The sequence below is a fragment of the Cydia amplana genome, chromosome 4 (genome assembly GCF_948474715.1).
Source record: "Cydia amplana chromosome 4, ilCydAmpl1.1, whole genome shotgun sequence".
Taxonomy (NCBI): domain Eukaryota; kingdom Metazoa; phylum Arthropoda; class Insecta; order Lepidoptera; family Tortricidae; genus Cydia; species Cydia amplana.
This window is the reverse complement of record NC_086072.1, coordinates 6,885,557-6,913,547: the sequence shown is the minus strand read 5'-3', so window position 1 is coordinate 6,913,547 and position 27,991 is coordinate 6,885,557. Positions and strand designations below refer to the sequence as shown.

Below are 27,991 nucleotides of genomic sequence, written 5' to 3'. Positions count from 1 at the left end.
ATAGGAAGCGATAGCCGCACCAACCACTTTGTTCACACGCTCGGTTGGATTAGCTTGCGGATGATAGTAAGGGGTATACCACAATTTTGCCCCGTAGCTTGACACTAGGTCCTTGAACTCATTCGACACAAACTGCTTACCGTTATCGCATATTATCACGTTCGGCACACCATACATCAGAAAAATGCTCTCCTCCAGTATCCGGGATATAATTGCAGATTTACCATTTCTTAAAGGAAAGAGTAAACAGAACTTGCTGAACCAGCAAGTGATTACCAAAAGCATTGTATTCCCCTGTTTAGACTTAGGAAAGGGTCCCATTAGATCCATGGAGATCATCTGGAAGGGTTGTGACACTTCTCGCTGCTTTCCCATCAGACCTGATGGCCTCACTTGAGAATATTTATGTCTCGCGCACACTTCGCATTTCCGAACGTAGTCTTTCACATCCTTGATTAATGTAGGCCAAAAATAATGCTGTCTTACTCGATTTATAGACTTTTTCACTCCCAGATGTCCTGCTGTCGGACTATCGTGGCATTCTTTCAAAACTTGCACTCGACGACTTTCCGGCACAACCAGCTTCCAATCATCATTTTCATCCGGAAATTGTTTCAATTTAAGGTATTTCCATAAGTGCCCTTGACTGATCACCCAGTCTGGGTCATTCGTCTTTTCCAACACCTTAGCCTCCTCTGCTTTGTACCATTCATCCTTGTCTTCCGGAGCTATTTCCAAAGCATCTATGTCATCCACGATGGCCCTAGATAAAGCATCGGGGACAGTGTTGTATTTCCCTTTGCGGTGTACAATTTCGTAGTCAAATTGCTGCAAACGCATCGCCCATCTTGCTAATCGACCATGAGGATCTTTATTGCGGTGCAGCCATTGAAGAGCACTATGGTCTGAGATAACCTTAAAGTGGCTTCCTTCTATGTACGGCCGAAATTGCTCAACGGCATGTAAAACGCTCAACAGCTCTCGCTCAGATGCTGAATAATTGCACTCCCTTTCTGACAGCTTCCTGCTAGTGTATGCTATAGGTGTTTCCATGCCATCGATAACCTGGATTAAAACACCACCTGTGCCCTTACTGGACGCGTCACACTGTACTGCGAAAGCCTTTGTAAAGTCCGGTACCCTTAGTACTGGAGTAGAGGTGAGAGCAGTTTTCAAGTTGAGAAACGCCTGCTCAGCTTCCTTGTTCCATAAAATTTGCTTACCCTTTTTCCCTCCTTTTGTGAGGTCATGCAATGGCGCAGCTACAATGGCAAAATTCGGGACAAAGCGGCGATACCAACTGGCAAGCCCTATAAACCGTTTTAACTCGGTATAAGTGACTGGCCTCGGATAATCTACAATGGCTTTCACCTTTTCCGGATCTGTCCTTAATCCCTCCCTGTCCACAATGTAACCTAAATATTTTAAAGATGGCCTTGCAAAAACACACTTCTCCAGATTTACGGTAAGACCTGCCTCTCTCAACTTATCCTTCACAAAACGCAACGACAATAAATGATCTTCAAAATTACTACTGGATATTACTATGTCATCTAAATAGGTGAACACCTTACCCTCAAACTCCGGCGGAAACAAGCGATCCATTAGTCGCTGTTGCGTTTGCGACGCATTAGTAAGCCCAAAAGGCATGACCTTAAACTGGTAGAGTCCTTTCCCTGCCAGACCGAAAGCCGTTTTTTCTTTACTTGACTGCTCCAGTGGTATCTGCCAAAATGCCGACCGTAAATCAATGGTTGACAAGAATTGTGCATTCTTCAAACTATCTAGAATAGTCGTCACTCTAGGTAGTGGATATGAATCTTTTACGGTTACCTTGTTCAAATGACGGCTGTCCAAGCATAACCGGTTCTTACCTGATGCTTTCTTGACTAATAGGATAGGTGAACGCCATGAGCTAAATGAAGGCTCAATAACATCGTTGTCAAGCATTTCTTCAATCTCCTTCTCTAGCTCTCTCATTATAGGTGGAGCAAAGGGATACTGCCGCTGGCTGGTGGGTAAATTACTACCTGTATCAATCCTATGCTCAATCAATGATGTCCTACCCAGACCTTTACCTATTTCATTACCCATCTCCTTCACCAACTCATTTAAACGACTCTCTTGGCTGTTCGTGAGTTCTTCACGAGAAATAATGGGATGCTTTATATTTATTTCCGAAACATCGCTGATTGTCTTTCCCGTCTGAACCGACAAATTAAAAGCATCCCAGAAACTCATTCCCAAAATTATGTCATGCTTTGACCGCTCCCATAAGTAGAAAGGCACCACTCTATAGTTGCCGTTAAATTGAATTGGTAAATAGAACACAGTGTCCACTAAGTGGCGCGTATCATCAGCCGTCGATATGTGTTGATTCTGTACCTTTTGCCCAGTTAACCCGGAGTTTAACAGCCTTTTACTGAAGTTCGGTGATATGACCGAGATCATAGCACCACAATCTAAAAAACCAACGAACGGCTGATTCAATATTTTAATTTCCGCGTATAATCGTCGGTCACCATTATTTCGCTGTATACTACAGATTTCTCCAGTTTCAAAAAACCTGGATATAGTAGACAGCCATTGCTGCCAGTCATCAGACACTGAATGACTTAAGGTTTCGGGGTCTGATTGGCAGGCATCGACTCCGACTGCTCGTTTCCCTCTCCCGACTTGCTGCATGTGCATTTCTGAACGGTGTTACCGAAGCGTCCACATTTGTAACAGAACAATCTCTGTCTTGGCAAGTTACAGTCCCTAAACCTGTGCCCCGGGCTCCTGCAATTCCAACATTTCGACTGGGACGATATACCTTCGACTTTGCTTTCCAAAGCAGCCACGTCTTTGAGCTTACCTTGCCCAACCTCCCCGGAACCTCGATATGCCAAGTCTTGTTCTAAGGACTTATCATCCTGTATAGGCTCCCTAAAACTCTCGCAACTTATCTTGGTTTTTTCAATGACCCTTAACACGGATGTCAACTCTGCTACTGAACTAAATGTATCACGGCATATCTCCTTTTGATAATATGACTGAAGATTTTTCCTAAGAATTACTAACTTCTGAAGTTCTGAAAGCGGAATCGGCAATCTGTTGAACATATTCTGCATCGTCGATACATATATTACGACTCTCTCTTGCTTACTCTGAGTCCGTTTCTTTATCTCTTCCAAAAGCTCGTCCTGGTAATTTGGCATCTGAAATGTGTCTATGAGCAGTTCTACCAATTCCGACCAATTAGATACTGCGTACCTATTAGCCCTAAACCAAATAAGGGCCTCCTCCTCAAATAAGTCCACGGCGTACCGAAATAGATCCTCATCATCTGCATTACGAGCTTCTTTAAGCTCCGCAACTCTCTCCAGAAACGCATTAATACTAATAGTGCCCCGTCCACTAAATTTAATACCCCAATCCTTAATAGGCACCAACTTTCTCCTATGGAACTCATAGTCTAGTGTGGATGATCTCTGTAACCCTTGAGAGTAGGAAGGATCTCTCAGGGTAGCGGCTTGACTCCCCACCTGTACCTCCTTAAGACTGGCGCCGGTCTTAAACGTGGCATGTCTCTTTAGAGTCGGTGCCGTTTCAGACACCACGGTTTTGGCGGCCGCCAGTTCGCCGACATGGAGCTGATGTTCTTCTTTTAACTTCGCAGCCTCTTCACTAGAGGCCGCCTGACCCACACCTAAACGCTCCAGTATTTTGACCGCCTCCTCTCCTAATGACCTATGTAAAAGATCTTTATCCTGCTCCGATATGCCTGCCTCGTCTTCGCTGCTGTCTACCTCTAAGGACTCTAAAGACGCAATTGCTTCGCTAATGTCATCGAGTAAAGCAGAATGCTTGTCAATATCTGCGCTTTCCGAAGGTACTACCAATTTAGCGCGGTTGGCGAGGTGTGTTAATCGAGAGTGTGTCCTCCTGATCAGTGCGGTGTCTGGACTGTGCGATATCTCTGAAATAAGTCTTACAAGTGACGACAATTTATCCCTACAAATGCATATTTCTTTACTTGGGTCCTCGAGGCAACCTACGGGAACCTTGATGGCAATAGAAGATTCCCCAGATGCCTCCTGTTTCAGCATCGCCCGCAAAAACTTCCGCATCGTCGCCACAGTCTGACAATCCGATACACCCCGGCAGGCCAACTCGAACTCTAATTCATCTTTATGTAATGCGTTTACATCCATGATCACAAAATGTAAAGACTTAATCTACTAAAATATATGTCGCTAACCATAACCAACTATATCCGATCAACTATACCCACCGGGCGCCAATGTGAAGGGTTCGATCCGTGAGAAGTTGATGGACGGAAACAATTGGTACAAATTAAGCATCTATCGTTTAATCATAAATTATATCTAAGCCTAAGAAGACAGAACAGTACAACCAGCGTAACAGTTTCCACCAAAACACAATAAAAGTAAAGTTTAAATAAAAATTTAAAATGCTAAAAGAAAGTAAAATATTAAAACAATCAAAACAAATAAAATAAGCATAAAAGTAAAAAAAAAAACAACAAAAACTTAAAATGCCAAAATAAAAGGAAAATATTAAAACAATCAAAAATAAAATAAGCATAAAAGTAAAAAAAAAACAATAAAAACTTAAAATGCCAAAATAAAAGGAAAATATTAAAACAATCAAAAATAAAATAAGCATAAAAATAAAGAAAACAAAAAAATAAAATAAAGAAATTCCGCCCTGTGCGGATGGGATTCGAACTCGGAATCTTCTGCTTCTATGTCCACTACTTGTACCACTCGGCCAGTAACGCTACACAGACTGTGGCGAAATAAACGAAGTGTATTTGCGATGACGAAGGGCCTCTCAATTTCCAAATTGTTCTTTACTTTACAGCATGATCAGCAAAGGGCGTTCCCTAATGCTGCGGACAAAGTGTCGTATGATAAATATTTATTAAAAATACTATGTACAACAAGTTAACGTCCTAGACCCAAACACGATCAGTCGCGGAACACTTACCCCGTGACAATTGAACACACTCGCACGCACCACTAGTACATATTGCCGTAGTTAATGCACTGTATGTCCGTAAAATCAATTTGTCGTCACAATTTCACAATTTACGTCTCAATAACAACGGAACATTACAGAGCTCTTTCATCGACCTGCCATTTTTTTTCCTACGGTCCATGTTTTTTCTGCGACACCCTCCATTTCAAAATAAAAATGTATGCCGTCACTAACTAACCCGTTATCCGTTCATGTTCGCAAATTGCGACTAGATGGCGTTACTAGGGTCATGTAATGTGATGTGATGCTATGCACGGGCATTACAACCTACCTACCTAACCCTTGTAACTAGGAACAGCTGTAAAAAGTAATGAAATAAATGCATTTGTATTTGTAAAATCACGAAGAAATTTAGCTTCTCAGGCAAGGTCACTACCGACCGTGAAAGAGACCGTTACAGTATGCATAGTTAGCAAGGCATAATTATGTATCGTAATTTTAAACAAGGGAAATTATTAAGTCAAAATGTAATATGAAGTCCCATTTTTTGTCTGGTTGAATATAGCAGAAGGAGTGTAAGGTAGGGAGAGAGGTCAGGGGGTGGCCGTCGTCCCACGGGCACTGTTTACATTATACCTATTACATTATTATGATTTATCGCTCAATCGATGCCTCCACCGCGCAGCGAAGCCTCCGTAATTTCGGCTTCATTTTGCTAACGTTTATGTAGATACGTAAAGGAATTTGAACTACGCTTCAACACGTTAAGGTATCACAGCCTTTGATGTGAGCGACGCGCAACAGAAATAGCGAGAAATAAAATCAGTTTGCTTTCGGTGGCGGTTGTATTTTCGACTGTGTCGATACGCACGTAAAATACGTATTATTGTAAACCATTGGAAGTAACGGTAGTGGATTTGGAAGCGATGGGGATAAAGTTTTTGTTGGTTTGGAGAGAGGATTTACGATATGGATATATTAATCTTAATCTTTCTCGCTCCAGTACCACTATGTGAGTGGGAATGAGATGCATTTAAATTAATATAGTTCAATATAGGGTGCATTGGGGTAAATCCAAAAGCAGGGTAATTTAGAAAATGGCAAATATCTACTAAACTAGAAACACTTTCTACTATAGCAACAGTACGCAACATGCCATGTAAGTGTTGCTAAAGTATGAAGTGTTTTTAGTTTAGTAGATATTTGCCATTTTCAAAATTATCCCGTATTTCGCATTTACAATGTAAAATTTAAGTAAGAATTGAGTAACATCTATCACAATAAAGGCAATGTTTACACTGCAGTAGGTATGCGCTTTATAAATAGTTGATCGTGAGGTATATGATAGTGGTTTGCAGCAAAATGTCGAGCTGCATTCTTGTCAGGGAAACTATGCACATAGTAAGCGAAACTTAAATATTTCGCCATGAGAAAATATGCAATTATGAATATCTGGTATTATCGTGGTCACATAATTAGTGAAATTAAAATAAATGGAACGTACCTTAAAATTAATATAGGTTTACATAAAAGGGTATCGGTATCTTATTTACATGGTGAATAATATTGTTTTGAAAATATTATGATTAAGAATTGAGAATGGCACTATCCAAAATAGGTTTGAACTCGGTAGTGAATTTGCATGGAATTTACGCTGAAATTGTGATATTGAGTGGCAATTTTGGCCTACATTTCGGCTTTATAGGCCATAATTGGACTAGGTTTTAATGGGTGCTCAAAATGAAATTTACTTATAAATTACTAATTTGTAGCATACTTCTTAAACTATGTACCTACCTTTGGTGATTATATAATTTACGTTAATATTATACACCGTGTTTTTATTGAATTCCGTTAACTTCTGGGTAGGTTAAGTACGTTTAAGAGAACTAAATGGCATAGTTCATTTAAAAAAAATAATTTTTTTTTGCTTTTTTTACAAAAAAAAAATATGTTTAAAAACTAATTAAATGTAGCATATAGCGTTGTTGTAACACGGGCATTACATTTAACTCAACCAAACAATTGAAATCTGTGACATATATATCAATGTCATTTCGAACATCGATCGACCGAGATTGTACTTAAATTTAGTAGCAAATGTATGAACTCATTCTAAACACTAATCAATATATAAACCGGCCCTAAGGCAAGTGTACACGCTTGTAGATACCTTATAGCAAAAAATAAATTATTGATTATCTCCGAAATGGAGTTAATTAGCTCAGGAATGCACCCTAGAAATTAACGGAAATAAAAAAAAACACGGTGTATAGGCGTACACGATCAACGAGATGCTGCTAATTTTTAAAGGAAGAATTAAATAATGTTTTCTCAATATGACTTGGTACTTCGGTGCCGTTAAGCAGTGAGTCTCGTGATTTGCGGGTGATTTTTTATTTTATTTATCCTTTATTTCCAAAATGTTATTGCAATTTATTTGATTTAAATTGATAAAACGAGTTTTATTTCGCACAGCGCAGGTGCAGCTATATAACTATTAATTAGCCTCTAGCCTTACCTACGCTTGGATAATTTGGCGTTATTTTTACGTCGAACAATTAAGTTGCGTAAATTTGTAGCGTAGCTACCTACTCGTATTAGTCACTGAGGTGCGAGAGAGACAATTAAGTTACGATGTGAGTTGATTGCCGTACTGCGTTTTCAGTTTAAATAGATTGGATGGCTACAGTTACGATTAAGTACCTACACGTTTCCACGTCTTATCTATACGCAAAGCTTGAAATTATAAGGACAGCACGGTAACTAACTCAATGTAATTATTACCTAATAATAATAATAGATAACTGGATTAAATAAATTAAGTTGGAATTATCTTAACAAACAAGCAACATTTCATTATGTGTTAATCTTCACGTGCTTTGGTGAATAGAATCGTGCTATATATTTTTACTACCTATCATTTTTCTTGGCTGTTGCTACTTTTACCAGAACCTGAAAGTAGGTGCTCACCCAACAATGCGTTAAATTGGGAGTGCAGAGTCAGAATGCAAATATGGACATAGAGGAACGAGTGCATTCAGAAAGATTCCCGGGCCGCGACGCTCAGAATATCCCTCTTTGAGTCGGTAAAGCGCTATGCATGCACGTATGTCGACGGGAAAGCTTAAAATTTACATTATATACTGAGTCTTCATGGTTTAAATTATGCCAGTAGGTAGCGATTATTTAACTTTCTCTGCACTAAGATGTTTCATAGGTAATGTAGGTAAATACGGAGGAACGCAAAAATAGTGAAATTACTAATTTTGAAATTACTTTAGTTTTTTTTTGCGTTCCTCTAAATTTTTCATGAGTATATAACACAGAGCTCGTAAAATATGTGACACTGAATTGAATACAGATACCAATTCCAGAAACGTACTGGGTACTGACTGAATGCACTGAATTAAGAGATGAATTATAAAAAATTGCATTTATACTAGGAATAGTTTTTATAAGTAATTCAAGTAAAGAATACGAGTATAAACTATAAGAAACAGAACATGATGTAGAGAACAGAGAAGGCAAGAATCACCTGAATTTAAAAAAAGGGTAATTCCAAGATAGGTAACCTTGCTAGGCTTTAAAAATGGCCATATGTACCAAAAATAATCATGATAATGTATTTACTTGTATGTTGCTTCAGTGAAAGCTAAAAGCTTAAACATCAATCTTCCCGTGGTCCAACAGACGTCGCGGTCGCGGCCTCGGAGCGCCGTAATGAACAGCCAATGAAAGATTTTGATCACCGATCGAATTTACTCGAATCGAGGAAATGGTTGCAAGTTACCTATTGAATTGAGGTGCTTTGATGGAATTGCGTGCCGGGTACAAATCACAAAACATTCCAGGCCCTTGGTTAATTGATTCCTGTAGGCCTTCATTAGAGAGGGCGGCGTGCGAATCGACAAAAACGGACTTTTACGGCAAAGCGAACGCCAGAGTTCGGACAAAAACCGCAAATGACATTCGGGAGGTGGCGCGGATCGAATAATTACATCGCGTCCCCGTGGCTTACGCGCCAACTTGGCTTTCACACTCCAAACACCACTCCATCCTGAAACTTCGCACTGACTTCGCCGATTTACTACATGTTTTACCAAAAAGTAAGTACAAGCTTAACAAACTTTGATGAAAGTAAAGCATGTCTGGAAGTAAGCACACGATGAAATCGAGCTTTATTGCTTATTAGAATCGGATATTTGTTCGCTTGCATTATTGTTTTTGAGACTCTCAGAGCAGATCATTGAAGTGTTGCCATATTTTGTTACATAAGTTACGAGTACTTAAAGAAACCTATAAATTTACAATTACCCTTCCTTTTTGTTTGTCTTTATATATCAACATCTGAAAACGCCTGAGAAGATTCGAAAGCGACGGCTGGTTGGAACAGCGTTGTTCCCACGAAATTGTCAGTGCCGCGTCGGTTGGAAAGTTGAACGAGATACAGACGCATCGGCAGCGGTACGTTGTTGGAAATTTAAAAGAATTCCAATATCAGCGGGTGTGTCGGAGAGCGTCGCTAGATAACGGCAAGTTGGGCGCACACGCTCTCACAGCGAGCACACTGAGATTACTATCAAGAGGGTTAATACTAAGCTCGTTACTGAACACGCAACTTTAATCTGGGCTCTAGGCTGGCCATTTTGGCAACATGATATCCGGCTAATCAATGTTGGTGATTGCGTGAGATCTTAATCTAAAATTTTGAATATGTATGCTGTTAGAAACACATAATGATGATGTCTAACTTTTGGTTCGTTAGAACCGAGAAATCAAATCGTTGCCCTGAAGGGTTACTGGGTAACTGAATTTTAATTATACTCGTAGGATAGAAAATTGACGGTGTTTTCTGCTTTAGATGATTCTTATTGTCCAATTATCTCACGATTTTCTTTATTTACGTTTTTTACCACGGGATAAGACATTTTTAACTTTTGACTTGGTTGAAAACAATCGCCAAGTCCTTCAACCTACACAGCTAGTTTAATTCAAAGTTTCGACAATAACCCATCGTGCTGCAGTTACAAACCAACTGCTGCGATATGTTAATGTAGCGCTGCCCGATGTCGCCGCAATATCTTAGTACTTCGCACTCCGCAACTGGGTCGTCAGGTCGTAACACTCCTATTGAGCCTTTTTTGTAGTTTTAGTGTAACTTTAGTTTACGATTTTTTCTTATTGTCGATTTAAATGTTTAGGTGCCTGTATATTTTTATTGTATGTACCTACGTATTTCTAAGGAGCGCGGTTGTTTTACGCGGTAAACATGAAAAATGACAAATGCGTTTACCGCTACACCGCTACGTTTACCGCGTAAAACAATATAGTGTGACATATGTCATTTTTCCTACAGTCCGTTGATCGCATGCCTTCACAGACAATCCAACCTCTAGACATAGCATAGTCGCGCTACCCCCTCTGCCACACATACGGTAGCGTTACTCCATCTTCGAGTCAATCCCGTGCCGCGATTGGTCCGTGTCTTTGAACGGCCCAATCACGCCACGGGATTCGCTCACCTCGTCCCCCCGCACCCCCGTATTTTTGGCAGCATCGGTTTCATGAAAGAATTGGCCTAAGCTCAGTCTAGAGGTTGGATTGTCAGTGCATGCGTTCAAAGCTGGGTTATAGCATAAGTTAAACGCGCGATTAAAACAATAATATGGAATTATCCTTTTTTAATTAGACGATGTTAGTACTAAAACATAATTTCCTTCGGCAGTGGGGTAAGAAATGACCCGAATAATTTTTGAACACAAGCCAAATGTATGAGATGCGAGTATATCTATAGAAAGTCCCCCTTCCCCGTATTCTAACATAGATTTTTATTCTTGTATATAATACGAGAAAATTAGTCTGGAAAATTAGTAGGTACTTCTGTAATAAATTAAAATGTAAGTATATAAAAATCCCAGCAAATATTCACACATTCAGTTACCTATTACATTCTGGGCAGCGAGCGGCGAGTCCAATTATACCTACGTTTTAAAAATAAACTATCCATTATTTATGGACCGACGAATGTATTTTACCAGCGTCTATTTAAGCCGCGCAAATTAATTCGAGGCGGTGAGTTATTCCGGAATGCATATCCCAAAGGGCGGGATCCACACGGGATTAGCAACGTTGGTAAATTCTAAATGAACCGGCGCTGCGCTTTCCGCACTAATTCAATTTGGTAAAGCGGGACTCGAAAAATATGCTCCAGCTTAAGTTAAATGAGAATCATGAGAACGTAGGTATGATCTGAATATTTAAAAAGGAATATTAAGCGTACCTAAGGGCGCGCACTTACGCTAATAGAAGACTTGTTTGTTTGCATCGTTCTTTCTTCAGATACAAAATATACTTAATTGAAGATTTGATGTGCTCTCACATTAATTTATTTGATTAATTTAATTAATTTAAGGGTTATTCTCACAAAATACATCTGCGGTCTAATTGCCGCGACCCATACAAAATGTATGAAGAGTCGTGGCTATTAGAACCGTAGACATATGCTCAGAGAATGACAGTTAAATGTATTCTGATCTGATGCACTATATCTTATTGAAAAATGTTTTGTGAATTACACCTAACCTTGAGTTAAACCAAGAAAAGTCTGCAACGATTATTGATAGCATACTCAGTGCAAGTGTTATTATAGGTCATAATTTCATAGAAGTTTAACTCTAGCTTACTGGTTGAATGATTTAAAAAACATACATACCTAGATCAATATTATGTTTAAAATGGGTTTTTTCACAAACAAACCCTAACTAGTTCGATTTCATATCAGACGTGTAAAAAAGATGTAGGTAGGTAGGTAATGAACCAAAAGTATGACACCGACTTCCTTTGTTGGTAAGCACGCTAAAATGTTGTCCGGTAATTATGTGGCTGTAATGAAACCACATAATGTGTAAGTACTCGTACTCATGCCACTTACCATGACGGCGTTAATTTTGAAGTCCATGTGGTTCTTGACCTCGGCGGCCAGCTCGCGCACCAGCAGCAGCCCGTCCTTGCGCGCCACCTCCACGTTGTACTCGTGGTATTTCTGCACACACGAACATACATTTAGCATTAAACTACAATACTTAGTTAATATACCGGCCAAGGTTAACCCTGTCTTTGACGAAGTACCTATCTACAACTACATATATAGTTTTTCTTAAGAAACGAGAACGCTTTGGAGCTGAAACATCCATGTGATACGGAAAGCGATTCGAACTTTATAATATTTTTAATGTGAAACGGTTATAGCAAGAAATAAATATTGAAATATGCCTCCGGAGCCGTATTCTGATTATCATAACAGGTTTTGAATTTGATCTGGATTTATTTAAACTTTTCGCACAATTTGTACAAATGGCGGACTTAGTAATAATGGCGCATATGTTATGGATATGATTTGCCGGCATCAGCAGTGCCACTTTAGTTTGGAGCAATGTCAATTTTGACATTAACATATCATAATATATCTGGACCAAATTAGAATATAATTGAAATTATTTATTCATTAGCACAAACACGAGAAAATTATACAAAATATAAAGACATAAAATGGAAAAGTGCCAAGAAATGGTCTCATCGCAGCATGGTCTTAAATTCATAACCTGTTATTACAGTCAGAATACGCCTCACGGTGTCCTAACCTAACATATCAATGGGAGGGCGGTTACATAACGTAACGTGCTACGGCCTACGCCGTAGCACTACGAGACTACACTATGGGCCCGATTCTGATTTTTAAATAGACATCTACTAGATATCTTTTAGACATTACCAAGATACGATAACGATATTAAATATCGTTATATCTTAAAAAAAATTAAGATATAACCTCTCAAATTTGACATTTTCGCTATTCTGGAGATCTAATGAACGATTTTCGCAATATCTAAATAGTCTCGCGTATTTTTAGATCTCAAAACGATTTTGAAACTATCTTAAAACGATAATTTAACTTAAAAGTGACATTGGTTGCCCGAATTGAGCTGCAAAAGAGAACTAGTTGAAATCTAAACTATAACGTATCTAGAATGGATCTAGTACGTGTCGTCTCTTGTGAATATCTTGAAGTTCGAATACGTCAGTCAGAGTGGAATTAAAAAGTTGAGGTGTAGTGTAGGCGCTCATATCGTGTACGGATTTTTGTATAGGCCTGTAAATTAACCATGAAACATAAATTTATATTTTAGGACAATCTTACATACGCCGCGATCGACCTAGTCCTAAAAAGTTGGTAGTTACAAATACCTACATAAGACAAATACCTACACAAGAAACAACAGATGACAACCTTGGAAACCGGAGTTGGAAATTATATCTACATTTATTTAGTCCAATAAGCAAGACTCGGAGAAACGCGCTACAGATTTAGCTATAAACACACAAAGTCGCTGGCGATAATATTGCACGTTCATTATCGCAACGAGCATCACAATAATATTTCAGAGCAAATAGACTAGGCCCTGTAATATCTGCGTAGAGCAGGCACGCGTTATTTATCGCTTTCACGAGCACAGATAAACATTGGCAGGCATGTAGCGTTCGCATAATTTGCGAAAATGACAACAATCGTGTCGCATCGCGCTACATTATGCGCTGAGTTATTGGGCCCGGCGTCGCAGATTAAATAATAGTGTGAATTAGAGATGCCACGAATGTTCGGTAACTATTCGGTATTCAGCCTATTCGGCCACTTTGCCGAATATTCGGTATTCGGCCGAATGTTGACTACTCTTCGGCCGAATACAGAATATCTGTTGCCCCTACCTAAACAGAAAAGTTACCCAAAAAAAAACAAAAATGAGGTACATTTAATAATTTAAAATATATTATTGGAAAGTTGTTAAATTGGAAGACTCTTTTTTAAGCATTTGTTGATTATGAAATATTTTATTATTATCATGGGTCTGATTTGATTGACTTCTACCATTAGTTCTGTTTTACAAAAAATATATCTTAGCAAACGTTGTGCTTTGCTGGCGAACAGTTTTTATAATAATTGTAACTCACAATGTTCGCATCTCATGCCGAATATTCGGTCGCCGAATATTCGGTATTCGGCCGAAAGAGTGGCCGAATATTCGGTATTCGGCCAAAACCACTATTCGGGGCATCTCTAGTGTGAATGTCACTATATGTGAATATCACGAATACCTATGTAGGTATGTACCTATTTTTATTGTACTCTCTAGAGGTACATACTCGTATTGTCACGACGCAATCGCTTTTTAGTGTTTTATCCCATTTTTCTCACGGTCACTGTAAGTAATGCCTGATATAAATATTTTCAATTAGGTATTTCTATAATGAAAATGTACCTTTACTAGAACTTATGAAGACCAGTAACTGAACTAAAAGACGGAGAGAAAATATTTTATTGTTCTGATTTTTCTCGGTTTACCACTCAAAGTTGTAGTTATTACAACGTATTCAATGATAATTTCTGTTTTGGATAGGGTATTTGACTATATTCAAAATAAATTATTTTACATCATGCATGAAATAAATCACCAGAAGATTAATAGAAAAACGTAGACAGCAGTTATTTTTAGACACAATTTCTATTTTATAACCCGTATAAAACTATAAAGAGTAGGCTATTTGATTGTGACGTCATATGCTAGGGTTTCATACAAATTCCATAATAGCAAAATCGTTTTGACAGTTCATAAAAAGAAACTGATTTGACTAGTAGTCAAATACCCTATTAAAGTCATGGTGTATCTCCTATGTCATCATTTATGTAATCTGCGCGAACATGGCGCCGCGATGCGGCCGAGACCTGTCAAATTTAAAAATGGCACGAACAGTCCAGAATTTGGCGGATGCTGCCTGCCAAATTATTGTTATTCGCCAGAGGCGCCCGCCCCGTGCTTCGTTGTTATTGAATTCTGGATTGCGCCCCGCGCTACTTTTGTTGTGATATCAAATCTAACGAGATATACTTAACAACGATAATACAATATTTCATCCTTTATTGGGGATTTTGTGCATGTATTTCAACTTAACTGTCCCGTAATCATGTACCGTAAAATGGGTTGAGTAGGGTCAAAACTGAAATTCAAACCTCGATAACATTTTATTTTTACATATGAAAACTGAATAGTGTATATGTCGGAGGCAGATCGTAAAATCGGCCATATCGAGATATTCCTAGGCATACCATGAAACGCCGCCATTTCATGATCTGACCAGCGACTACCAGCCATATCGTTCAAACATCAACGTTTGACGATTTGCCTAGCGACGTTTAGGCATATCAAATAAGTAGGGTGTGATATTCCTAAGCATATCATGAAACGCCGGCATTTCATGATCTGCCTAGCGACGACCAGCCATATCGTGCAAACCTCAAGGGGTGATATTCCTAGGCAGATCATGAAACGCCGGCATTTCATGATCTGCCTAGCGCGACCACCAGCCATATCGTGCAAACCTCAATGGGTGATATTCCTAGGCAGATCATGAAACGCCGGCATTTCGTGATCTGCCTAGCGCGACCACCAGCCATATCGTGCAAACCTCAATGGGTGATATTCCTAGGCAGATCATGAAACGCCGGCATTTCATGATCTGCCTAGCGACGACCAGCCATATCGTTCACCTCAAGGTGTGATATTCCTAGGCAGATCATGAAACGCCGGCATTTCATGATCTGCCTAGCGACGACCAGCCATATCGTGCAAACCTCAAGGGGTGATATTCCTAGGCAGATCATGAAACGCCGGCATTTCATGATCTGCCTAGCGCGACCACCAGATATATCGTGCAAACCTCAATGGGTGATATTCCTAGGCAGATCATGAAACGCCGGCATTTCATGATCTGCCTAGCGACCACCAGCCATATCGTGCAAACCTCAAGGGGTGATATTCCTAGGCAGATCATGAAACGCCGGCATTTCATGATCTGCCTAGCGCGACCGTCAGCCATATCGTGCAAACCTCAATGGGTGATATTCCTAGGCAGATCATGAAACGCCGGCATTTCATGATCTGCCTAGCGACCACCAGCCATATCGAGCAAACCTCAAGGCTCAAAAGGAACGTAAACTTGTATTAAAAGGTACGATCTGGCAACATTGGACTCGGACGCAGCGCCATATAGAATGCAGCGCCACCAGTGGCAAAAAATGCAATTATTTTACGATGCGATCGGTATGAATGAAGCTAGGAATTCGACGAATACATTGCTCTCATCGATCTGCCGAATCTTTTATAAGACAGATCGTGATATGCCTGAGTTAATTTTAGTTAAATCATGAAATGGCGGCATTTCATGATATGCCTAGGATTATCTCATCAATTATTTTACGATGCGCCCGGTATGAAGCTAGGAATATCAACGAATACATTGGTCTGACCGATCTGCCGCCTCTTTTATAAGGCAGATCGTGATACGCCTGGGTTAATCTTAGTCAGATCATGAAATGGCGGCGTTTCATGATATGCCTAGGAATATCTCGATATGCCCGATTTTACGATCTGCCGCCGACATATATAATAAGTGTTCCGGACGTTTGTATTTTAGTTTTTATTTTATTTTGAGTAGTTCCATTTCATAACTTTGACGATAAAGAGGAAAACCCACCTCACCCCGTAGTGCCTCGTATTTGAGGTGAGAGGGGGTTTCATACAAAGGTGATTTTGGAGGATTGTTGGATCGATTTTTTTTTATTATGCGTATTACTATAGCTCCATTTTAAATTGGAATACATTATTTTTGTAGCAGTAGCTTTAAAATCCCTTCTCACCCCCTCTCAAACCTTCTCTCCCCATTCATAACCCACCTCTCCCCGCGAAACCTACTCACCCCGTTTTACGGTAGGTGTGTTTAAATGCGTCTGACGGTTACGTATTGTTCAGCCAAAGACGAACTAGAGATGTGTTCAGAAATCTGAAATAACACCAACTTCATTTCAATTATAGTGCGTTCGCTTGTGTATATGTACCGTAACATGATACGATACGTATGTATAGGTACGAGTATGACTACGCCTTCCTTTCTTTCGCAAAAAATGTACCTAACAATCGTTCACAACCAATCTGCAATAATCAGTAAACTTCGGGCCGAAAGAAATTACCGGAGAATATAAAAATAAAATTATAGTCGGGCCCGGAATCATTTAACGGAAAAACAGCTGCCGTTCACTCAATAAAGTTCGCTTTAAGGGCACCTTCGACCGCGGGTGAAAAATAGCGACGCCAAGGCAAGGAGACGCCGGGCCCTGAGCCCACTCCCGCATATTAGGTACATTGTTCTGAACGACACTTCAGACCCGCCCTAGACCCGGGTTAATCGATAGGCCACTCTATACTGGCTTGACCCTTATTGATAAAGCTGTGATGTAAGTTAAATTCTGTACGAAAGCCTAGTTTTTTACATTACTTTGTGTATCTTTAGCTTGGAATGCTAGATAGGAATTTTATTATTGAAGAAGGTTACGGGTTTGGTCATGCTGCCCCTCAGTTTATTGGCTTCATAGTCAAAATGGCATAATCGGAAAACGGCTTTTGTAATTACGTCATGTTGTCTGTCCGAATATCCATCCATCTGAAACTCATAGGAATGCTACTGATATTACAGTCCAAATGTAGTTATGTTATTAAAAGAAATACCTATACCTATGTGTTTCTATGATACTAAACATTGAATATACGCATGAGTATGAGTGTGACTGAAATTCACAGAGGTAACATCAATGTGAGGTAGACCGTTTAATAGATAGTACTTACACAATAAAAAAAACCTTTTTTAAAAACATAAAACATATTTATTCATCTTTACAAATTCAGGTTAATAATTATACACACAATATACATACTTATATTACTGAGTGAACTTTACAGGTATAGAATTTGAAAGAATGAGGAATGCCTATCCTGTAGTTGGCCTGATTCCTACACGAGGCGATGCCTGTCCTGTAGGAAACCAGCTTACATCCGAGTTACAAATATTTGCACGCACGAATTGATAGAGAAAGCGAATTTTTCTGAATAATTAAGAGACGTTCCGAAGCAAACTTTGATTAATAAATCTCAGAAAGCGAAAATACTTAGATAAAATTAAATATATATAAGAAAACCTTTTACAAAATATATGTAAGTATATTTGTTTCGGTGTGGAGTAATCGCAGTGAAGCGAGGCGGCGGCGCCAGCGGCTGGTCGTTTCATAACACGCGCCCGGGCGCCGGCCGCGGTCGCGGGGACACATCGGCTAACAACGAACCTAAATTCAATTAAGGCAGTTAATTTAATCCGCTTTGTACGTCAACACCACCCTCACAAGATTAAACCTGTTCACAAATATGCCCTTATTTAATTACTTTGCCGGTATATGTAAGAAATCGCAAAAATTTGGTCAAAACATAACGAAAGTTAGTAGCTACAGTTGGGTAGGTAAAGTAGAAGTTGGAATAAATAAGGCCTCCGTTTGCGTATACGCGTTGTTTCTTGTCGGCGCCGGACAGGATTTGCCACTCGAGCCGCATTTGTGCCCGCTCTCTCCGCACAAGGGAACTCCATTTACTCGCAAAAAATATGCACGGAAAAGGGTAGCTCGGACACCCGCCCGGACCGCCTCGGAAATACGATGTCAAAGGATATTTGTACAAAACTTCCCGTTGAATACTGCTTGTATTATAGCCGCGCATATACCAGTGTTTTGTATTTGCATAAAAAGATTCATATAAACAATTCCGTAGCGATTTTCGGTAGGTACTTGGCGGAAAGGATGGCGAGAGAAAAATAAATAGAAGGGTCTAATTCTATCTACCTATATTATGCTTCAAACAAATTACCAGCTAATGATAATTATAATTACTCTTACTATTCTACTCCACAGTCTTCTGACATAGACTGCTGGGCGCTAGTTTCAAATTATTATTTTTATTAATTACTTATCCAATTTTGAGAAATGTACTTGCTTGATGACAATGAAAGTGTACGTTATAATAGGTACGTCATAATTTAAATTTATCTTCAAATACTTAATATAATTGAACGCCAATTATAAACATGAATGCACGCTTTAATAATATACATTATACAACAGCAAATACAAATCCGCATATATCGATTTGCTCAAGCTTTTAGCGTCATTTGTAAGTCCATTCGCCGGTAACAGTCAAGTCGGTGGCAACAGTTTGCATTTGCACCTGCCGCGACGCATTACGGATGACTCGCTTTGATTCCTCGATCGATAAACCATAGTTGCGGGCTGTTTGATGTGGGGCTCCGAGGGGTAGGACCGCGCGACCTTTGATCCCGCCAGGTTGCGGTGAGTTCATTGAAACTTTCCCTTTGCGCTATATTTATAATTATAAATACCTGTACCAGCTATTATTGTTCGATATTTTCTATTATTATTTTGGTCGGTATAAGTTGGAAGTATACACTGACCTAAATAAACCTGTAATGTTTTTACCTTTAATTATTTGTGATTGCTATTTGATTGACTGGTTGTTAATGTTGTGGCTTGTGAAGGAAATAATCGATGTAGAGTGTGGCTACTGAAATATTACACAAATGTTTGGCGGGAAATTAAAAAAATCTTGGTCTGGTCACACTTTGTGTAGTAGGAATTATAGTTTTGATACTAGAAAATATTTTTGATTTTCTGTGCACACGTGAGGTACCTAAGGAAATAAGTTAAATATACGTTGACGTGCACTCAAAGTCAGCTCACCTAATTCCTACCACTATGTAAAGTACAGTCAACGATAAACACATATGTTACCACTTTCTCATTTTTCTATTGTAACAAGGCGAAAAATGAAATGTAGTGTAAATAAGACCTAGCTCGATAATACCGTAATATTATTCCATCACCAAAAAAATTATATTAGTACTATGCCAAATATGCTAAATGCTATATGTATCAAAATATTTATAGAGCACCAACCTCCTAATTTGTTTACATTTGTGTAGGACATGTAAACATTGCAGTTTTTCGTTAATACAACGCTACACGTCGACCTCGCACATTGTCGTAATTATTTACGAGATTAAATCATAGTTTGCGGACCCCAGTCAGAACAGACATTATTACAATTATTTAAAATAAACCCCTTATAAACCGCAAACCATTTTAATGAATAACATAAATTGACAACTGACTGTTAGCTTTTTTTTTAATCATAGACAAATGGTGATACAATAACGAAATATCTGTCAACAATTTTTGGCTAGCCAGACCTAGCTGCATTATTCTTTGACAGATTTCTAAATTAACAAGACAAAACCGCTTCTACCTACAATCTACATTGTTTAATGAATATAACTATTAGTTATATATTAGATAGGTACAATATACTATAGTAATCATAATTTATCTGTGTAGATCCAACCTCACTGATCCCCAAAGATAATAAGTAGCAATTGTTAACTAAGTAGATTGGTAGTCTAGCAGGTCTCGCTAAAGTAAAAGTACCTTCGCAAAGTGTCATCCTCGACAATTAAGAAATTCACTCCAGCACCGCCAAAACGCCCAACTTTTAATACCCAAGGCATTAATTAAAAATGTGTTACTAATGAAATTAAAGTATCCGAAGGCGCTCGCTCGCGGGCGGCTCCTTGGAATTTCATATTGTTGGATTCTGCACAGAGATTGAGCGCGCTCTGGACCGTTTTACTATCTATACCTAATCTTATTGTATTACATCTTTTGTTTGCTTTTATAATAATTAAAACTTTTTAAAAATATTTAGTATATTTAATAAAAAAGTTTTTTTTTTAATTTACGAGGTAATGGGCGCAGCTGCAGCTATAGAGTGACTTTAATTCGTTTGAGAATTATATATTACCTACTTACTAAAACGATGTATGATATTGAGTAACAAAAAAGTAAACTTAAATCTCGTACCTAATATTCAACAGGCTGTAAATAGTTGTATTTTTTTTTCTGAGCAACCATTCTACTTCTTTTCATCCTGTGTTAGTTTCAGCTGTGCTGTAGGGCTCTAATCATACTAATCATAGTCTTCCATCGACTCTGGTCCTGGGCAGTATCCAACCATAACATAACAGTACAAAAAGACACGGTACAATTTAGATTATCTTGGATTTAAATTAAGTACCAAAAACTTGTAGTTACATGTAGAGGAGCTGGCGAAATTATACGAGTAGTATATTGAGTGAGGGATTCGTTTACATTTTATTGATTTCATACATCTGTAGGTGTGCAGCTAACGTCAACCTAACACACTATATATATATATGCATGTGCATAAGAAATTAATAAAAACTAACTCATTTTCGTGACACAATTGAATCAATTAACTTAAGACTAGTTACAGTTCATAACTATGTACATTTTTAATTACAGTTCATAACTACGTATACGTTCCATCCAAATAACTTCTTACAAACTTGATTATTGCAATGGCTTTTGCCCGCGACTTCGTTTGCGTGGAATTAGTGACGGCAGCTAAAGTAATAATGCCTGGATAATGCCAATAGCAATCATTCAATCTGCGCATTGCTTACTTCAATTATTAGGCAATTCATTAACTCTTACAATTCCTCTTCCCCGGGACTCAAACTATCTCTATGCCAAATTTTAACTAAATCGGTTCAGCAGTTTAAGCGTGAAGAGGTAACAGACAGACAGACAGACACACTTTCGCATTTATAATATTACGGCGCAATTCGGAAAATGAATAAGAGATTCACTAGATATAAAATAGTAAAGATATGTGACGGTCCACGGCAAAAGGTACCATTGCCCCGGCTGAATATTGGAGCGGCGTTAATAATAGCGTAAGCCCCAGCCGCCATAAGGTACCTTTTGCCGTGGATCGTCACATATCTTTACTATTTCATATCTAGTGAATCACTAATTCATTTCCCGAATCGCGCCGTTATTATAGATTTCGTTTGGACGTACCACATTCTAAAAAGTCGCTGACTGAATATCATAATATATACTTATATGCGCACTCAAATACTTTTCAATTGAAATACATTAAGGAAGGTTCGTTTGAGAAGTTAGACGGGAGGACGCTGCGGTGTTTTGTGAGGCCGGATGCGCCGCCAGCGCTGGACGCACCGAGTTTAACCTAATTCTGTTCTCTTCTGTGCTAGCATGAAGGCCGGAGTGCCTAGGACGCGTCTTTGTGCGCAACTAGGCCAAGGCAACGAGAGTAAGCTAGTACTAGTAAATTATGTTTGCAACAAGCTCCGACACACACATACATACTATTAAAGTGTTAAAACTCAGGGCCCGATTCGGATTTTGAAATATATATCTATAAGATATCTTTTAGACATCACCAAGATACGATAACGATATTTTTAGGATCTAACCTGTCAATTTTGACATTTCCGCGATTCTGGAGATACTCTTGAACGATTTCCACAAGATATTACTTAGAGATCTAATTCACATCTAATAGATATCTAACACGATCTATCGTAAAACTGGCATAGGTTGCCCGAATTGAGCTGCAAAAGAGAACTAGTTTAAATCTAAACTATAACGTATCTAGAATGGAGCTAGTACGTGTCGTCTCTTGTGAATATCTTGAAGTTCGAATACGGCAGTCAGTTGCGTACAAGTTAATAATTTTCCGATCGCATCTTTAAAGTGCAGTGGCATTATTACCAATTAATAGTAATATCTAGTAGTAGTAGTAGGAAAATACAAAATATGAATGAGTTTGTTTTGTTCTAAATCGATCAAAACAAATGTAAGTAACTTATTAACTTTAACGAACTTTAGTACTTATGTACTTACTAAGATTAGAACGTTTGAGGCTAAATGTAATACGCTCAAATAAAATAATAACAAAGTGTAATATCGAGGTGATAGAGTCAGTGCCGAGTATCAGCGGAGGTCTTCGTATTAGGCGCTTATTCAGAATCCTAAAAAATATGATTTTAATATCAGTGCATGCGTTTACGCTTGCACAGAGATATCTCTCACTAAAGATAGATCAAACCACACGAGATGCGTATACACTACGGTACTAGCTCATTACGTAGCATACAAATACGTAGTCATGTATAGCTGTAATGTAATTTATAGATGTGTAGACTGTAGTATACCTAATGTATTGACTTATAATATGTGACAATCAGTTCTACACAGCGAGCTAGAACCGTTTTATATACCATACTAAGGTATGGTAAGGTATGGTGGATGGTAAGCCATATCAGGCGAGATTCAGCCTAGTATTGAAATCAAATGTTAGGTTCTTGAATACGCCCCGCGGTATCGGTAGTGGGTAGTGGGCGGCGCGCTAATATTGAATAAGTTCCGATGCGAAAGTTTCTCCGCGAAACATTATATTACTTTAGGGCCCACGATCTCCCGCAGAATTTTGATTGTTTTATAACTAATATAAATAACGGAATATATCAACAATGTTTCTGTGATCGAATGTATTTTTTCCTAGAATGATGACTCTATTATATTAAGGGAAAATATTAAGACAATATTGGTAAGATAAGATAAGATAATCTTTATTGGTACAATACAGGTACACGTCGGATACAATTTTGTACAACATACAACATACAAAATACAAATTACAAATTACACATTACATTGGGTAATGTAATAAAATACGAACAAACTCTGAACGTAAACGTAGGTACCTATAGGTACTCGTAATCTCGCACGCACTAATGACATATTGGATTTAGGCAACAGAATAACGCGAGAGGCGTATATGTTCATGAATGGCGGAAATCTCACACACACTGGTAATAATAGTATGGAGATAAAAGTTCTAAATTTAAAATGTCGCTAAGTTTCATGTCTAGGTTTAGGACTTTCCTATATAGCATTTATTTTAGCTAATCAAAACTTTAAGTGAATAATTACCTACTTTTGAATAGCGAGAATCTACAGTACGTATGTAAAATACTGCGGACATAGTATAATTTTATTATGAAAAGAGAATACACAGTAAGTCTTGAAACCTATTTTGCACAGATATGGTTTCTATATTAGTTCTGTATTAATAATAATAGTTATTGCAAATTCAGACAAGATTATAAATACTTTTATCGTATCGACTTTATTGAAACTTAGCTTTGAGTGTCTCGGTTCGCTACCGCATATTAAAAGCCATTCGTGTCGAGCTACAAAAAATAAACTGTGACTCGCACTTTTTGGCAATGGCCGCGAGGCTAGGCATATTCCATTTTAAACTCCCTTGTCAATCTGACAAGCTGTCACTGTTATCCACTCTACATTCTAAAACGAGTTTTTGTACATACAATACATCAACTTGAACCTATTGTGGATACCTAGGCATTTCATTAAAGACACTGTTCAGTTTTTACGTAGTGTAAATGTAAATGATCTACTTTAAAAATGTAACATGACAATACGTGTCAGTGCATTTCACTCGCACCAACACATAGCTTAAGGCATAAGTATTACAATCGAGGCGCATTCAGATTTAATATATCATATAAATATACGTGTACGAAATGAAGACTTTTTTTCTAAAATTGAAATGCGCAAAACTCATTAGCAGTGTTCGTACCTAATAATAATACGAGTAGGTCTCTAAACTTCTCATAGGAAGAGGTGCGTGAAATAGAAAAGGAAATAGGTCCACAGGTTGATAAGAAATCGAAAAAATGACGTTCCCGTGGCTATGGGATCATCCATTAATTACGTCACACCAATTTCTAGGTTTTTTTACCCCCCCCCCCCCCCCGCCCTCCTTGTCACACTTGGTCACTTTTTGCAAACCCCTCCCCTCCTGGTGTGACGTCACATTATAGGCAATTTTGTTTTCAACGAAATCGACAATATTAACTCGACATTATTTTTTTAATAAAAAAATATTTTTGATATATAAATATTACACTTAGGAGCAAAAAAATCGACTCAAATCTGTGTTGGATTTAAAAACGAAATATCTCCGAAACTAATTCGCGTATTCTTAAAGTAATAGTACCATTAAAAAGCTGCTAAATTTACCTTTTTAAAAATCACAAAATTCCTGAAGTATTATTTCAGATACTGAAATCTGAGCTATTTTAGCAAAATGGGGTAAAATCACGTTCAATTAACGTCCTGAAAATGGGAATAAAAGCAATTTCGTAGAGAATAAAACCATTTAATTTTTCCTGTTTAATATTTTGTATTTCCGCCGCGAGCCTTCTTGACGCATGCAATCCGGTTCTTCATGGATCTTATCAGCTTCCTGATGGTATCCTGCGGACAAGCTTCCCATTCCTCGACCAAAGCCTCTTTCAGGGCCAAAATCGTGTCAGGAGCGGGATCCCGGGCTCGAACCTTCCTTTTTAGATAATCCCACAAGTGCTCGATGGGGTTCAAGTCCAGACTCAGAGGTGGCCATGCAAGGGTGGGGATACCAACCTCAGCAAGGTATGCCCGCGTGACTCGTGCGGTATGACAAGGGGTGTTATCTTGCATGAGATGGTACCCCTCCTCATAAAATCCTGCATAGGGGACGACATGATCTTGCAGGATATCTGTGATGTAACGATCTGCGTTCAAACCACCTCCGCGGCCCCCACCAGGAATGAAAACCAGCTCGGTCCTCCCCTCCATGTATAACGCCGCCCACATCATGACGGATCCCCCTCCGTAGGCGACTGCCTCGGAGATGCAGCACTGCGCAAATCGTTCTCCAGGTCTTCGGTACACCCGTCTTCTTCTGTCACTGCCATGGAGACACACCCTGCACTCATCGCTGAAGAGTACGCGGCTCCATTGTTCGTACGTCCAATTTTCGTAAGTGGTTACGAAATCCATACGAGCGTCCCGGTGCCTCCCTGTCAGTTTGGGCTCTGTGGCAGGCCTTTTTGGGGTGAGGTTGGCTTCCTTAAGTCTTCGACGAACTGTCCACTTGCTGACTGGTTGCTCTCGGTTCTGCATCAGCTGCTGCTGGATGTCAACGCCGGTACGCTGTCGATCACGAAGACTGACCGTAACGATGAAGTGGTCCTCTCTCCTCGATGTGCACCTGGGACGGCCAGATCCAGGTTTGCGAGCAAGGTTTCCAGTCCGAATGAACTTTTGGTTGACTCTGGAAACACCAGACTGACTTAAATTCAGCTGTTCAGCAACTGGACGCTGCGTAAGGCCTTGATTGAGCAAGACGATAACTTGGCCGGCTTCAGTTTCTGTCGTGTCCATTTTCTTGCAGGTAATTCCAGGGAATGATTGCGGGAGATGTGCACAGGTCAACTTCTGATAAGAGACTGATAATTAAGAAATAACCGGATACACCGGTTTTTATGGCCCTCAAAGGTGCGCAACTCGTGCATAATCAAAGCAGGTAAAATGTTGTTTTCTACAAAAATAACAATAACCTGAAATTTACCAAACCGATTTCAACGGTTGTTAATGTTTTTGATAGCTTAATTAATAAACAATAATACTGCAATTTCATTTTCACTGAAATATTCAACGTTTTCAGAAAAATTGAAAATAACTAAAAAATGTGACTTGAGTCGATTTTTTTGCTCCCGAGTGTAGTAATTTTACAACACAACGAAAGTTACATCCAAAATCTTATTGTTTCACTGTACAGCGAATAAGAAAATATAAATTTATTTTCGGTTACTGATGAAGTTAAAGTGACATCATATCACAACATGTCACATTTTCTTGACCCCCTCCCTCCCCCTAAACGTGTGACGTAATTAATGGATGACCCCTATAATGTATGGCCATGAAACAACCGTTGTTGTGTATTTGATATCGGACTCTGCACATGGAAAGATGTCACATCTCTCCAGTCGAATAACATAAATAAATACGGGTCAAAATTGACATCAATTTTTAAGTTCGAATCGGGCTCCTGTATTCACAAAGGCTCTTTCTCACGTGCTACGAGCATATTTCTATGTCGTAGCAGTGCTACAAAGATTCGAAAGAAAGATCATCAAAGATTCTTCATTGGGCATTTTGTTTAGTTTTACACATTCTTTAACACCGAAGCAACATATTAACATTGCATTGTCCAAAATCTTACAAATTATATTACACCAATATTAAAATCACGTTCACATTAAAGTTTGTTTCTGAATTGGTCTCGTAACACCTGAACGTGACCTACTTATTAAACAAACGGCTCTGAGTGTTCTCATAAGATGGTAACCCAAAGCGATAAATCATAGAATAAATTACAGACATTTAAGAGATTGCAAGAGCAATCGAATTAGGATAATAACTCCAAATCCCCCAGGGGTTTCCACAGCATCAACCCCTATTATTGTTTACGCGACGGGAGTTAAGTTAATAAAAGAGAATGACGGGAGGTTTGACGTGCCCAACTTTGTCACTACTAGTGATAAGCCACTTGTAGATTTCTTAAGAGAAATTTATACTTATATTATATATATATATATATTCCATCTAGTAAGCGCACTTTAACTTTAAGTTGGACATATTGAAGAAAGAGACGCAACTAGTTGCAACTCGATAACAAAGCACATGATGATGATTTCTTAAATATAACTAGAGTATTTTTTTAACATTGCAATAAAATTAATACATTGGTGAAAAAAATAATAATTAGCACATACATAACATGATGTCGTTTTAAAAGTTCTAATGCTATTTAAATCGCATATTAAGCTCTCTATGAAACATTAACTAAATGTAACAGAGTTTTTTCGAGTGATTTCATATGACATTTCCGCTAAGACTGATTGAAGTCGGAAAATTTCTAAACATTTAGTTATATGTACATAAAAAAATCCGCTCATTTTTATTTTAAATGTAAATTAAAGTTAAAAATCTCATGACGTTTTTTTTTAACTTGACCACAACTCATTTGAAGTGTATTTACCAGGTAAGGAAATATATGAAATGTTTTACAAATTGCCCATCACTAGTCACTACATAGCTACTTTGTGAGCTCACATTAGTTGCGGCGCAAGTCGGAACTCGCGCCTTTATTGCCCCCTTTATGTGTTACTGAACTTTTACGTCGTGAAAATTTACGTTATAAATTTTATGTGACATTGATGATGATTTGATTTGGGGTGCGATTAATCGCCGACTTTCGGT

General features: G+C 38.6%; 1 protein-coding gene across 2 annotated transcripts in view; it reads right to left on the bottom strand.

Annotated features, from left to right (window-relative positions):
• LOC134663170 (voltage-dependent calcium channel subunit alpha-2/delta-3) overlaps window positions 1–27,991 on the bottom strand; it is a 96,565-nt gene that overhangs the window by 45,126 nt on the left and 23,448 nt on the right. For both annotated transcript variants that reach the window (XM_063519526.1, XM_063519527.1), the window contains exon 3: window positions 11,921–12,031. In XM_063519526.1, the coding sequence (XP_063375596.1) occupies window positions 11,921–12,031 (111 nt within the window). The remainder of the gene's footprint in view (window positions 1–11,920; window positions 12,032–27,991) is intronic.